This window comes from Drosophila novamexicana, unplaced genomic scaffold (assembly GCF_003285875.2).
Source record: "Drosophila novamexicana strain 15010-1031.04,08,12 unplaced genomic scaffold, DnovRS2.1 tig00001292-arrow-arrow-pilon, whole genome shotgun sequence".
In the NCBI taxonomy this organism is placed as follows: Eukaryota; Metazoa; Arthropoda; class Insecta; order Diptera; family Drosophilidae; genus Drosophila; species Drosophila novamexicana.
The window spans coordinates 729313-742771 of record NW_020824848.1 but is presented as its reverse complement, the minus strand read 5'-3'; the positions used below and the strand labels follow the sequence as shown (position 1 = coordinate 742771).

At 42.1% G+C, this 13459-nt stretch overlaps 1 protein-coding gene across 1 annotated transcript in view; it reads left to right on the top strand.

Annotated features, from left to right (window-relative positions):
• The window catches only part of LOC115766956 (connectin), a 58041-nt gene extending 44805 nt beyond the window's left edge, over window positions 1–13236 (top strand). Inside the window, exon 5 of the mRNA XM_030711044.1 lies at window positions 12037–13236. Coding sequence (XP_030566904.1) covers window positions 12037–12932 — 896 coding nt within the window. The 3' untranslated portion in view covers window positions 12933–13236. The remainder of the gene's footprint in view (window positions 1–12036) is intronic.
• The last annotated feature ends 223 nt before the right edge of the window (window positions 13237–13459 follow it).

The following is a 13459-nucleotide window of genomic DNA, read 5'->3' as shown; positions in this document are numbered from 1 at the left end:
TACTCCAAAAGCCGCACACCCTGCCACGCCCTTTGGCCGTTCGTCGCGCTGTCGACAATTAAAGCCGCCTGGCGCGCTTTGCAAGCCAAATGACTTGACAGTCATGGACACGCCCCCATCTCCCCCGCGCCCACTATAACGCCCAACTATGGTTAAGATTAAAGCCCTAACGCTTGGCGGCTGGCTTTTGCGTTTGTCACAGCTAACTGATGGCTGAACATTAACGCGCTTTATTAGTTAAATTTATTATAATCATCAGCAGCCAAAACAGGGAGGGAGTGCGCGACTGGAAGATACCCTAAGGCAATAATGTTCAGCTTTCTTTTATTTAGAAGCTTACTTATGGCATATAAAAGAGAGTAGGGTTGGGTATGTCTTCTTCTGCCTGTCATAAGTAGCCACAGGTTCATTACACCCTTTTAACGTAATGATTACAGGGTAAAGCAGCCATAATAATACAAGCTGTGGTATTATTTGCAGCCAGCCGCTTAACTGGTTTCAATTGCGACGCGGTTGGCTTTAGCTGGAAAACCGCTGCATAGTTTCGGGCCCCGTCAACTGTTTATAGCCAAATATGTTAATGTCGCCTGATTAGATATGTATGTGTTTATATATATATATATAGAAGGCACAGTTTGAGGTGCGACGGCAAAGACCATGCATTAACCGTGCGTTAATTTCCCCATTGTTCGACAATATCCGAAAACGGATTTGCCAAACTGCGCGTAACTTGAGCGCTTCGAGCATTGCTTTAAATACAAATTCATGGCTCCCATTTGGTGTGTATGTGCAGGTGTGTGTGTGTGTACTTAGTGTGTGTGTAGTAATCTATCTTAATATATGCACAGGCTGGCAGCATGGCAGTCCATCAGGCAGCTCCCGGCTGAATTAAACGTCGCTGATGTGTCGCCTGCGGTTTTCACCTGGGCCCGCAAAATGCCTTTGATTATAGCTCATTTCACTCTCATGTTGCCTTTGTTGTTGTTACTATTGCCTTTCCGCGTATTACGTTAATTTAGCGACATGTGATTATATTCGCCTAAAGCCGCGTTGCTTGGCAGCCGCTGAAGTGCCTCATCAATAGGGCTTTTTGGCATTTGACAAGAACATGGTACGAAATTACTAAAGTTTATTTATTTTAATACCCTATACCCATTATAAATTGTTATTCGAGGGGTTGTTGCAGTCACAAATCTAACAACTTTTACCTTAATGAGACCACTTTCCATTTCTCCCCGCGGACAATAAACATGAAAGTTATTTAAGCATTACTTTTCTTATGCTAAAGCACGCAGCTTGTCGCCTGCTTATGTCAGAATTACAGGGTATGTATTATATATGCTTTAATTATTTCAATACCCTATATCCAGTCCGAAGGGGATAGGTACTCTTAAAGCATACAAAAATCGAACATCTCCCACCATTATAATACCTCTCGCCGCTTCTCCCCTCATTGTAAGACCTTCTTCAAGCACTGTAAATCGTTTTACGATCGGATAATAAACACAAAGGTTACTCAGACATACATTTTCTTATACTAAAACAGAGCTTGTCGTGTTTCAGTATGAGTCTTACAGGGTATTTATCTGCTGGTCAAGCATTTAACTTGCAATCAGCGGCCTTTAGCCAGCCAAAAACTCATTAGACCAACTCATTGAACATAAATTGCAGCTGGCTGCCAAAATGACAAACATTTAATTGAATATTTTGGCCAACTTATTGCCGCATTCAATAAAATATATTGAGTGTCGCATAGCTCTCTGCTTCGGCTCAATCGATTAGTGCAGTTGCCCATAAATAAGCATAGTACACTCGCCACGCCCATTTGTGTCTGCCCACTAAAACTTTACAGTATGTTATAATTTCAATTTACAATCTGTCTCCATATATATACTTTATATATATATATATGTAGAGTATATATGCTCGCAGCATATCTTATGTGACAGCCAATGCGGATGTAAACGTGTTGGCATTGATGGATGGACTTACATTGGCCATATGTACAGGATTCGAGCTGTTATATGTAGGAAATTCGAACTAGAGATGAGCTTGGTTCTTGCCAGAGCGTGACACGACAAGCCTTTGCTGCAAAAGCTGCAGTTCGTGGGGATCTGTGCACGACACAAAGATAAGATAATATTAAAAAAACTTAAAGAATTCTGGTCAACCATGTTGGAGGTATCTTCTTCTTGTGTGTGTTCAGAAAAAAATTACTTTCGTGACCGTGTTGGGCCTTGTCGTGCAAATGCGACCCAAGCCCAGCTCTAAGTTGAACTTCTATTAGAAGCTTCGCTTGATCGGCAAACGGACGGATTTGAGTGCACAATTTATGTCAGTTGGCCGTTTGATATATGGCTTCTATATATGGCCTGGCTGTTTATGGACTCGCACTTCAGCAAGTGGCTCACCTGAATACACTTGCCGCCAAATGTTGCATATGCTTGTGGGTGGGGGGAAGGGAAGGGCAGGCAGCTTAGAAGTTGCCACTTGAATTGGCAAATCGCAGCGCAATAACAAAAGCCTCATTATTTATTTATATAATGTTTTTTTTTGCTCTTGTTGTTTCTTTTTTTTTTTGGAACAACCCTCGCGGCTCGCATATTTTATTAAATACAATTCAATAAGAGCAAAAATCAAGAGGGCTTTTGAAGATGCTCAAGCAGAGGGGTTCATAAGCTAGCCAGGGCAGGGGATAGAAGTAGATGTGGATGAAGCTCTGATGATGCGTTGGCTATTTTGGCAAACATTAACCAACGAATTGGGCGCATTTGCAGGGGTACCCACACCCCGGTGAGGGGAGGGGGGGATTGGCTAACATGTTGCTCTCACTAGGGTGGCTCTTGTTGCTGTTGATGTTGTTGTTGTTATAGCTGTTGTATAGTTGCCCTGCTTGTTATTGTTATGGGCACATATCTATTTGTATAGCCGTATTTTTTATGCGATTTACCATATAACAAACACATTACTAGCTCACCCTCCGCCAAATGTTGGCCCAACCCAACTGTGCAAATATTTTGGCAAAGGCTGCTTAATGCTCAGCCCCAGGGCTAATGTTTATGAGTGTGTGTACGAGTGCGAGTGTGTGTGTGTGTGTGTGTGTACTTTAACGCGGTTGAGTGGTCATATTTGATCGGCGCGCTTGATTTTCTTTTTTCGTTTTTCCCCAATTGATTTGGAAAGTGATTTTCCTATTCTTGTTTTTTTTTTTTAGCCGTCTGTGATTCGTCTTTGATTTGTTTATGCGATTTCATAAAATATTTATCCTCAAGCGTAGTTGTTAAATCGCCTGCAATGACTTTCCCTTTTGCCAGCCGCATTGTGGAGCGGTGCGGCGCGGGGCGGAACTCTAATGTCCGCCCCGGGGGCGACATCCTCGCAGCTGTCTGTCGAGTGTTTGATCTTGGCATTGGGTTTGATTTTCTGGTCCTGCTGCTGGCTGCTGGCTGCTTATTTGACTTCACGCTCGATTGCCAAAAATAATTTGATATGAAAGAAATAAACTGTAATTGTTTGCTGATTGAAAGTCGCCGTCTACCGATTTATTTATGTGATTTTTCACTCGATTTTCGCTCAGCGGAAATTTGTGCAAAATTAAAAAAAAAAAAAAGTAAGATAAGACATTTCTTGCTGCTCGCCAAATGTTATTATTTAAATTGTAACCCAAAAAAGAGGCTTGAAAAGCGCAGCGAAGTGGCAAGAGGCAAGTGAAATAATTTTATGGCTTTCTCGCAGCGAAAATAAGCGAATGCGCACAAAACAACAATTGTTGCCGGTTGGGGTCCAGTACGGCGTCGTTGCCATTCATTTGGCATAATAAAAACATTCAATGAGCACAGACGCTGCCCACCAAAAACTGACCCCAACTACGGCATAAAGAAAATTGGCGAGAAAAGCGACGGCCATTCAAATGGCTTTCAATGGCTTCGCGCAAGCACAACAGCAATGGGCAGAGGGCGTGGCATATAAAAATATATATACAAAAAATAAAGCAAAAAAAGAAAAAGAAAAAACGAGCAGAGAAAATATAGAGAAAAAGAAAAACCCATTTGATTTTGAATAAATTGAGTAAAGTTGCCGGACGCTAAAAGGGACCTGGGGCCTGGACTCTGCGGTGGCAACAACCGAAAGCAGGCAACAAAATTAAATATCTTCCTCTTACGCACGCAATGCGAATGAGCGTGCGAAATCACGCACAGCCATAACAAGCCAAAAAACAAGCTAAAAATAAATAAAGAACAACAACACAACAACAACAACAACATCAAGTAGAAAAAACACGAGAACTGAAGCTCATTAAAAAACGAAGGCGGCTTAAAATAAAAGTGAAGGCTGTGCCGGCTGAGTAAAAACCAAACACCAGCTGAAAAGCTGCCCACACTTAAGCAAACCGACGGCTGTATACCCTGCCAGACTATACATTGATAAAACAGGTGAAAATATTGCCCGACGTTGCTCGGGTCATATGAAAATGTTAACATGTTGACATTGCCAAATGTATAATATCGAAAATGTAGAAAAAAAAATTATAAAATTATTTATTTTTGCTTTTTGCTAATCTGATCCAGAAACTTTGTGCTTAGTGTTTCAAAGTTTAGCCCACAGAATAGAACAGTTGACATATATTTCATTTTGCATTTGTTGATTATAATTTATTATTATTATAATTTTGACGTGTGTAACGCATGGAAGGAGACCCCTTAAAGTATATATAAACTAGATCAGCATCAACAGCCGAAAAGTAGATTCTTATATTACAACATATTCTTTTTTCCAATATATTTCAATAACTATTCTCGCGTATCTGTAAGATGTAAGATGAGCATGTCTACACGGGTATTAAATCTTTGGAGTGCTGAATATATCTTTACTTTCTTGTTTTTGTATAAATTTAATATTATTACTTTGTCAATATTGAAAAAAATTCTGCTGTATTCGAACCGGCGATGCTTTCGATATTATTATGTATTATACAATTATTATTATCTTGTTATTATTATTATCAATATGATTATTATTCTATTTTTTTTAATCATTATTACTCTTATTGGTGCCCTCATAATACGATTATTATTATATTTATTATTATTACCATCATCATCTTTGTTATTCAATATATTCTGATTATCATATTGGGTTAGTCCAACGCCTCTTCCTCTTTATTCAAGCTAGCTATCAATTACTCTATTTGATCAATTAATTTGTTGTTAAATTCTTGATAAAAGTTAAAAGCTATTAACTTTAATTTGGAATAGCAGCCAAGGTTTTCGGAGTTTAAAATGCAGCTGCTTGGAATTCGTAGTTCAGGCCCTTTTCGTTGTTGTTCAAGCCAAATAACTGGTTGCTAATTAATCTGCATGAATATCTATTAAGAGCGTAGAAAGTTTTGCAAGCAAATTTCGAGAGCTATTATTAAATGAAATGCAGAGAAGCACTATGACAATATTGTTGTACCCACTTTTGAGCGAGATTGGGGGGAGAAAAAAGGCGTGCATTTCACTGCTGCCAGCTCTTTTTCTTGACACACACACACACACTCGCACACACACATGCACGCACACCCACATTTGGCGCTCCCAACTGGCCGCAACTACGGCAACTATACAAAGCGAAACTTTCGACTTCATTTGCATACATAGCGCTCTCGAGCAATGTAATAAAAAATGATAAAACTCTCTAGAGAGACAGCAGCAGCCAAGAGCATATAGGAGCGCAGGGTGGGGCAATTGGGTAGTTGCTAACTGTGCGTGCTGTCCCCTGGTGGCGTTGGCGGGTCACAAGCCTGGGGGCCAAAGGCAGCCTGGCCCCGGCCACAAACGAACCGGGCTCCCCAGTTGCCCTGTTGCCCAGTTGCCCAGTTGGCCACAGCTAACCGTGCCATCTAAAAATGAGCTGATTTTAGTGCAAAGCTGGCACGGCTGTGCGGTAGTCATTGTGCAGCCAGGCGCTGGCCGGGATCCCGGGCCAGAAACAAAGGCGGTAACTAGGCCAGGCATCTGCGTTGATTTTCGAGAGGGAGTCAACGAAGGCTGGGGCGTTGAAAAACTTTTGGCGCCCATGTTGATATTTGACGCAAGCGATTCAAAACTCGAAAACCCCATTCGCGTTTTCTTTGCGCTTTTCACCAGCTACACGGCGAGAAAAGTGTGTGCTGAGCACAAGTCAGCAGCCAGAAACAGAAGGAGACCCAAAAAAAAAATATATATATATATATAAAGCAAAACAAAACGCGGCCCCTTCAACCAATTAAAGAAGCGGACCTGCAATTTTTTTCTTTTTATATATTTTTTTTTCGTGTTTTCCACATCTTTGTTCCTTTGTGGGCCTGTGTGTGTGTGTGTGTAGTGTATTAAATTTAGAATAAATGTTTTGCTTTTTTTGCCACTGGGACCCAGCTAATGAAATGCCATTTAGAGAGGACCGCAACGTGATGTATGACAGCGGCTGTTCCGGGGCCATTTAAGCTAAACGCATCGATATGAGCCGGCTGCTGGACAGCAGCGGAGGGGTGGGAAGGGGCGCGCAACTAAATAAAAATTTAATTAAAATTAATTGTTATTTTCTTGCTACAAAATTAAAAGTTGTAATAATGAGCAATTTCTGCAGTCAAAACAAAATAAGTTCATTTAAATTGTAGTCAGGAATTATAACCTAAGCCGGTTTGTGCTTTGATGTGCATTTCGTTTGAAATATTCTTAAATTAAGTAGAAATCAACTTTGATTGAACGTTTAAGTTGGAGAAATGGCTAGAAGTTAATTACAAACTACTTAAGACAAGTATTTGCATACTTAAAAATAAACGTAAAAAAACGTTCTCAATGGGAGCTAAGCGATGGCAGTTTGAAAAGTGGATTGAGAAAGTAGATCTGAGAGTGAGGGTTGCTCGAGCTCCTTGATAGGGGCTAAGCGGCAGGGATCTGAGCTGGGCAGGCAGACTCTTGGCCCAGCTGCTCTCTCCTATCCCCAAGTTATGGCTGAACGTTCGGCGAGAATAATCAAAGCTGTTTCGTCATCCTCTAGCCGCCTCAAAAGCTCCCAAAGAGCTCATCCGCTAGTTTCGACTCTCCTTTTGTGAGAAGATTGCTTTCACGTGTAGATATTGATAGACCTTTGCCCAGATTTTATCCAGAACAAACACCAAAGGCGTATGGCTTAAACCTTCGTTGATTTTCCTTCAAGTAGAAGCTTTTCCATCAGACTATATCAAAATATAAACGTTCTTGGATTGCAGCTGCAGCAAATGGAAATGACAACTAATTATGAATATGTTACGACATATGAAAAGGAAAGGAGTGGAAAACAGAGGGGGGTGAGCGGAGAGAGAGGGAGGAACTGACGGACATATTTGCATTAAAACTGACCAAACAAAGTTCAGCTGAGTCTAATTTGGCTGGCTGCCTGTTGGCACAGAACACACACTTAAACGCACACACACATACACACGTGAACTTATGCAAACAGTTAGTACTTGGAACTTGTTAGCCAAAGTGTTGGGCAGCGGACAGAGGGTGCAGGGGGAGTCGCTTGGACAGCGCTATGAAAATGACAATAATAAAATTTAATGTACACATAGACGCATATGCATGACTCCAAGTGCGTGTGTGTGCATGTGTGTGGGTGTATGTAAATGTCCTTTGCTAACCGTAAAAACGTTTTCGACTGTTGCAACAGCACCTAAAAAAACTAAAAAAAAAAAGTTGCAACGTCATGTGGCAAGCGGCAAGGGGTAAGAACTGAAAGTCATCTAGTTTAGTAAGCGGGGATAACAGGAGCCGTTGGCGGGGTCGCAGGGCTGGCAGAAGTCGAAGTTCGTTGCTTGCAAAATGAGGCGGGCGTGTGTATGTGTGTGCCTATGTGTATCTGTGTGTGTGTGTGTGTGTGTGCCTGTTAGAGTGTGTGCAGCAGACCAAAACACTTCCTACCGCTTTGGCCAAGTATCATTAAAAATATAAAAGTATTTTATGCACCCACACACACATACCCACACACATGAACAGTTTTGCTGCACATTAAGCCAGTCACATGACTGTCCTATCTATGTTTCAAAGTGTGTGTGTGTGTGTGTACTTTACCTTTTCATATATACATTTGTATATATTCCTGCATACAGTTTTTTTCTTAGTTTAAGGACATTGTCGTTACCATTTTCATACTCTTGCAGAGGGTCATTTAAAAGTGTTGCAAATTTTGTAACTCAAAGAAGAAGAGGTCTTAGAGTTCATTAAATTTATATATTCTTGACTCGTATCATTTCGGCGAAATGCTTCAATCAGTTTTCAAGCAAACTAGATGCAGCTTGAGATCCGTCTTAATATCGATAAATATCTATTTAAGACATGTTTCTTCAAGCATATCTCGAGGATTACGCAGCATACTTTTACAGATTATAAATATTTCACGTTTTTACCTCTCCTCGTTCTTCCTTAATTTGTAATAGGAACACTTCATATTAAAGGTAAAGCCTTGCGGCTTTGATATGCCCACAGAGTAGGTAGCCATATTTGGGCACTGAGAAAAAGGATCGGACTCCAAGCACAGTAAAGAATTGAAGACTGCATTTCCCCATAGAGTTTAGCTGGGGTAAAAAGAAACCCGGCCATAGCTTAAGCCAATTTGCCGGCTCAGGGTATCTTCTAGTCGCGCATACCCCAATTAAAACGCTCTTACATGTTTTTTATGTGTCGTGCTTTGTGCTTGTGCTTTTCTGGCAAGTCATTGTCATTTGGTCAGCTGCAAACAGCTGCCAGTTTTCATCTAAAGCCCGTGTCTGCAGCCAGCTCCTCCGCACCGCGCAGCTGCCACAATTTGTGGCAGGGCCAGTGCCAGCGCCAGCACCAGTTCCAGTTCATTATCATGTTAATTTTGTTGTAATTTGCTTGCTAAATGTTGCCAAGTCTTGCCCATTTGGAACATTTTCCGGAGTCGCTTCTTTGCATATTTAACTTTATTTATGCTTTTTGCATGTTTTCATATAGAAAATTAGAATTTTTGACTTCCGTACACGTTGCCCTCTTCTCCTGGCCTTTCTTCTACTTGCCACTAATTTGGCAACTATTTTCGCATCGAAAGTTTTCTTTTGTGGCAACTTTTTGGGCTCTGCCACAGAATTATTGTCCCAATCGTTCCAAGTCAGAATTCTAGTACCTCTCGGCCTTTTGTATATTGACAATTGTGCCGCCTGCCTCCATACCTACACCACAATTGGCCCCACCGACTGAGTCATTGTGTGTTTGCGTTCCTCTGAGCCCTCAGCCCGAGCCTCCCATGTGTGTGCGTGTGTGTGGTTGTGTGTGTGTGTGTGCGCGCAGGGATAATGATGTGCACAGCTCTCGACTGTGTGTGTCAGTCAGTCAGTCAGTCAAAGAGTCAATATTTTGTTTGTAACGTTTATGCTAATTATGCATGTTGACATGGAAAACTGTGTCACCGTACGGCCCTAATTACACTCGAGAGATTTGCCCGGAACATTAACTAGCTTGGGCCCCATACGAGTCGACATTTTGGGCCTGTCGCTGAACTCAACTCTCGGCGCCCACACAAATTAATTGGAAGTTGTGAGCTTGGACAGGATACCAGACACAATGTTGTTAAATATGTATTTGCCATATTTAAAAGCAACAGAATCTTATCAAATCAGTGTTGGGAAGGAGTGCTCGACGAGCCTCTACCCTACATGCTTACTTAGGGGTCTGAAGGTGTCATAGATTTTTGTATATGGGCTAAGCTCGTCAAGGCTTTGCAAATTTCAAATTGAAGTAGTATCTATTAAGAACTTTATATTAATATGTATGTCTCCAACTTTTAATATAATTTGAGTCGCGTGCTGAAAATGTGTGAGTTGGAAACCGATATATATCGATTTAATTGAAATAGTCTCCCATAAGTTGAAAGCAATTTAATCTGCGAAGCTTGATCATCGTTTGCTCTGGAAGACGCGAGTTTTCTAGTTTTAAGACTATTTCCAAGTTTATTAATCTGAGACGTGCCTTAATCAAACCATAAAACCGATAGTTATCGATTCGAAGCATATCTAAAATGTCACCTTAGAGATATGCTCAAAAGACATGAACTGCAAGTCGATATTTATCGATATTAAGCTAAAGATTTGTAAAAAGCAACTTGATCTGATTTCTATAAGCAAAGCGAATTCTCAAGCATATTGAAATGGGGTTTGTCAGACATGATTGAAGGAATATAAAATACCCTCTCTGCCCATTTGTATAGGGTAAACAAATTAAATTCAATTATAACAAAACGATCTGATGAGCAGCGAGCCTCCTGTGGGTTGACAGACAGTTGTTAGACGATTGTTGAAACTCTTGAGTAGACTCTGTAAATAATTTACACACTCGATTTAATGAGCACTGGAATGTCTGTGGACACTCGGTCTCCTATTTATGCGCTCAATTTGAAGCTAAGCCATTCGAACTTAACTAACCAAACAACAAATTGGTTTGCGCTCGAAACGAATCAATGAAAATCGATGCAGACGCAGCCGCAGCCGCCGGCTCCCTGTTGCGGGCCTTCGCCTGGGGGCGTCCTGCCCGGAGAAGGAATACAAAATAATTGACAGCAGCAGCTGCAGCAGCAGTTGGGCGTTCAACTGAGTGACAAACCAACAGACAGACACAGTCAAAATCCAGGCGAGCAATTGGGCCAGGGGATATGAGGGAAACTGTCTGCCGCTGCTGCACTCCAGGAGCATCGGCAGCTGCGGCGTCCTCTCTAAATTGGAAATGTCATTGAGGCGTTTAACTTGCACAGCGTCAACGACATGGACAGCAATGGAAGCCTCGCTAGCTACCTACCTGGCTGGCTGGTAAAATCATTTAAAACGCCCTGACCCCGGCCAAGGCATACGAATCCATATCCGATTCACAGTTCAAATGCAAGTCTTCTGGCCATGGCCAGCAAATGACAGCCAATTGTTGCAGGCAGCCACTTAGCAGACGAGCCCCGCCCCTCAAATCACTCACCTGTGTCCAACAGCAGGGAAAGGGTAGTTAAGCTGGCCTGTATACCCTCTACTGGACTGAAAGCAGATGTGCTTTTTGGCTATTTTGGAATTGATTTATGTTACATAAATATTTGCATGTCATCATTAAAAACGGAAAGGGCAGACATGCCCCTGCTCCAGCGACTATTAAAGCTATAGGCGCCAAAATTGGAATAGAAGTTTTTGTACAAATATATAAATATATTTATATTTTGCTCTTGGACGGCACAGGCTTCATTTTTAATATATATACAACACTTGATTGCCATCCTTAAGCCCGGAAAGTATCGTACAGTTAACACAAATGTTGAGGAATATAAATTTTCATAATATGAAGCAAAGAAGCGAAGCAACTCGCAAATGGGAAACTTGTTACAGAATAACTGTAAGCCGTGCTCGCATCTGTTTGGATGCTTTTTCGATTGGTTATTGGATTGGAAGGTTTGAGGGAATTTCAAGACGTATATTCATAAATTATCGAAGGAACTAGAGCAATTAAATATGGAAGTGAATTTCAGGACGCAAAGTCACAGTAGATTTTAGGAAATTCTGAAAACCCTTCAGCCCCCACATTTGCCATAACTCTGCTCTCTGATACACACACACACAAATGAATGCGATTTTAAGGACATAAAAATATCATTTATATTGGACAATAAACAGGCAGATCGTTCAAGAATATAAATTCTCATTATGTGGATATTCCCACACAGTATTAAAGACAAAGCTGGACCCAGGGTAACACACAGTCGTGCATGTTCTAGTTACTTACATTTTGTTGATTGGTTGGCTGAAAGGAGCAGGGGAAAGGCAGCACGAAATCTTGACAAAAGCAATTTAAGGACAGCCCGCACACACACCCACCTACACACACACACATACACACATGCGCACACACATTCAACCTGGCCGAGTGGAGCTGTCAATGCGCCGCCGTTTATTTGCTTTGCTCACTTGCAACAAATATATATATATCCACAGATATATGTTATACTCATATGCTTTTCCCGCTCTTCTTTTTATCTTCCGGCCAACAACAGACAACAAATTCATTTGCGACTGTCGTCTGCAATGGATCTTTGAATTGAAAAACCGGACACGTCACCTGCAGCTGCGTGACTCGCTGGAGGATATCATTTGTACGCTCCAGGACCCAAAGCTGATGCATTTCGTCGACCCGGTGCCGTCGCACATCCTGGACGTGCTCAACATTGGCGGCTTCACGGCCATCGGCAGCAACAGCGCCAGCATGGGCGGCATCGGCAACAGCCTCGGCAGCAGCGTGAGCAGCAACTATGCTAACCTGGACGACCTGAGCAGCGGCGGCACTGGACTGGCCATGAAGAAGCACCCCTCGGGCAAGTCGCGCCAGGCGCTGCGCGGCCAGCGTCAGTTCACGGATGTTCTCGCCGAGAATGTGGTCGAGTCGAAGCTTCGTGTGCGTCGCCAGCAGCCGGAGCTCGTGGGCGTGGCAGCTGTCGCGCAGACCCAAAAGCGTTATGACTACTACGACGAGGCCAGTGGCGGGCATGTGTCCGGCCTGGGCCTGGGGCACGGCGGCCTGGACATGGACGACAACCTGAACCTGCAGAAGCAGAGCACTTTCTATGGCGGCGCTGGGATTGGCAGCAGCAGCAGTGGCCATGCCCTGGCCCACAACGATGTGGAGCAGCCATTGACTGGCGATGCAATCGAAACTATGGTCAGTAAGAACTCCATCCATGTGCGCCTGTTTTTGCTGAAGCCCGACATGCTGCCCTGCCACGATGAGCTGAGCGATCCGACCGAGCTGCCGTTGTCCCGTGATCTAATGGATGTACGCAGCAATGCGGGCCAGGATCTGCTCATGAATGGAGGTGCCGCCCATCAGCTCAGGCTCACCTGCCCGCTGCTTGGCTTCGCTGCTGTCGTCATCCTTCTGCTCAGCCAGGGTTGAGCTAATGAGTTTTCAGCCAATGAGTTTTAATTGTACATACTCGTGAGCATTCATTTGGTCTAAACTATCTAAACTAAAGTGGGAAGCGGCCATATGACACTTTCTTCATATGGAGTCGGTAGAACTTTTCGAAACGAGCTTCAAGAAAACAGAAAAAAAACAAAAAGAAAAACAAACATAATACCCCTAAAACTAAAGTCTTGTAAATATGTAAAAATGGAAATTCGATATTCGATATTAATTTAAACCTAGCTGTTAGCTGTAGCATTAGTCTCCACTTTGACAAACTTGAAGCAGCAGTAAAAAAAATCCGAACAAAACGGGAAAATTCAAAAACCAAAAACCAAAAACCGAAAACCCAAACAAATTGATGTGCACTCAAAAATTTGTGTTTGCCAAAATTAATAGAAAATTGCCAATTAATACAAATGTTGTCCTAATAGCAGAAAATATTTCTGCTTTGAAAAGAAATTTCTCATTTATACTAAATAGAAGCAATTTATCTTAAATCAAAATATTTTCTGATA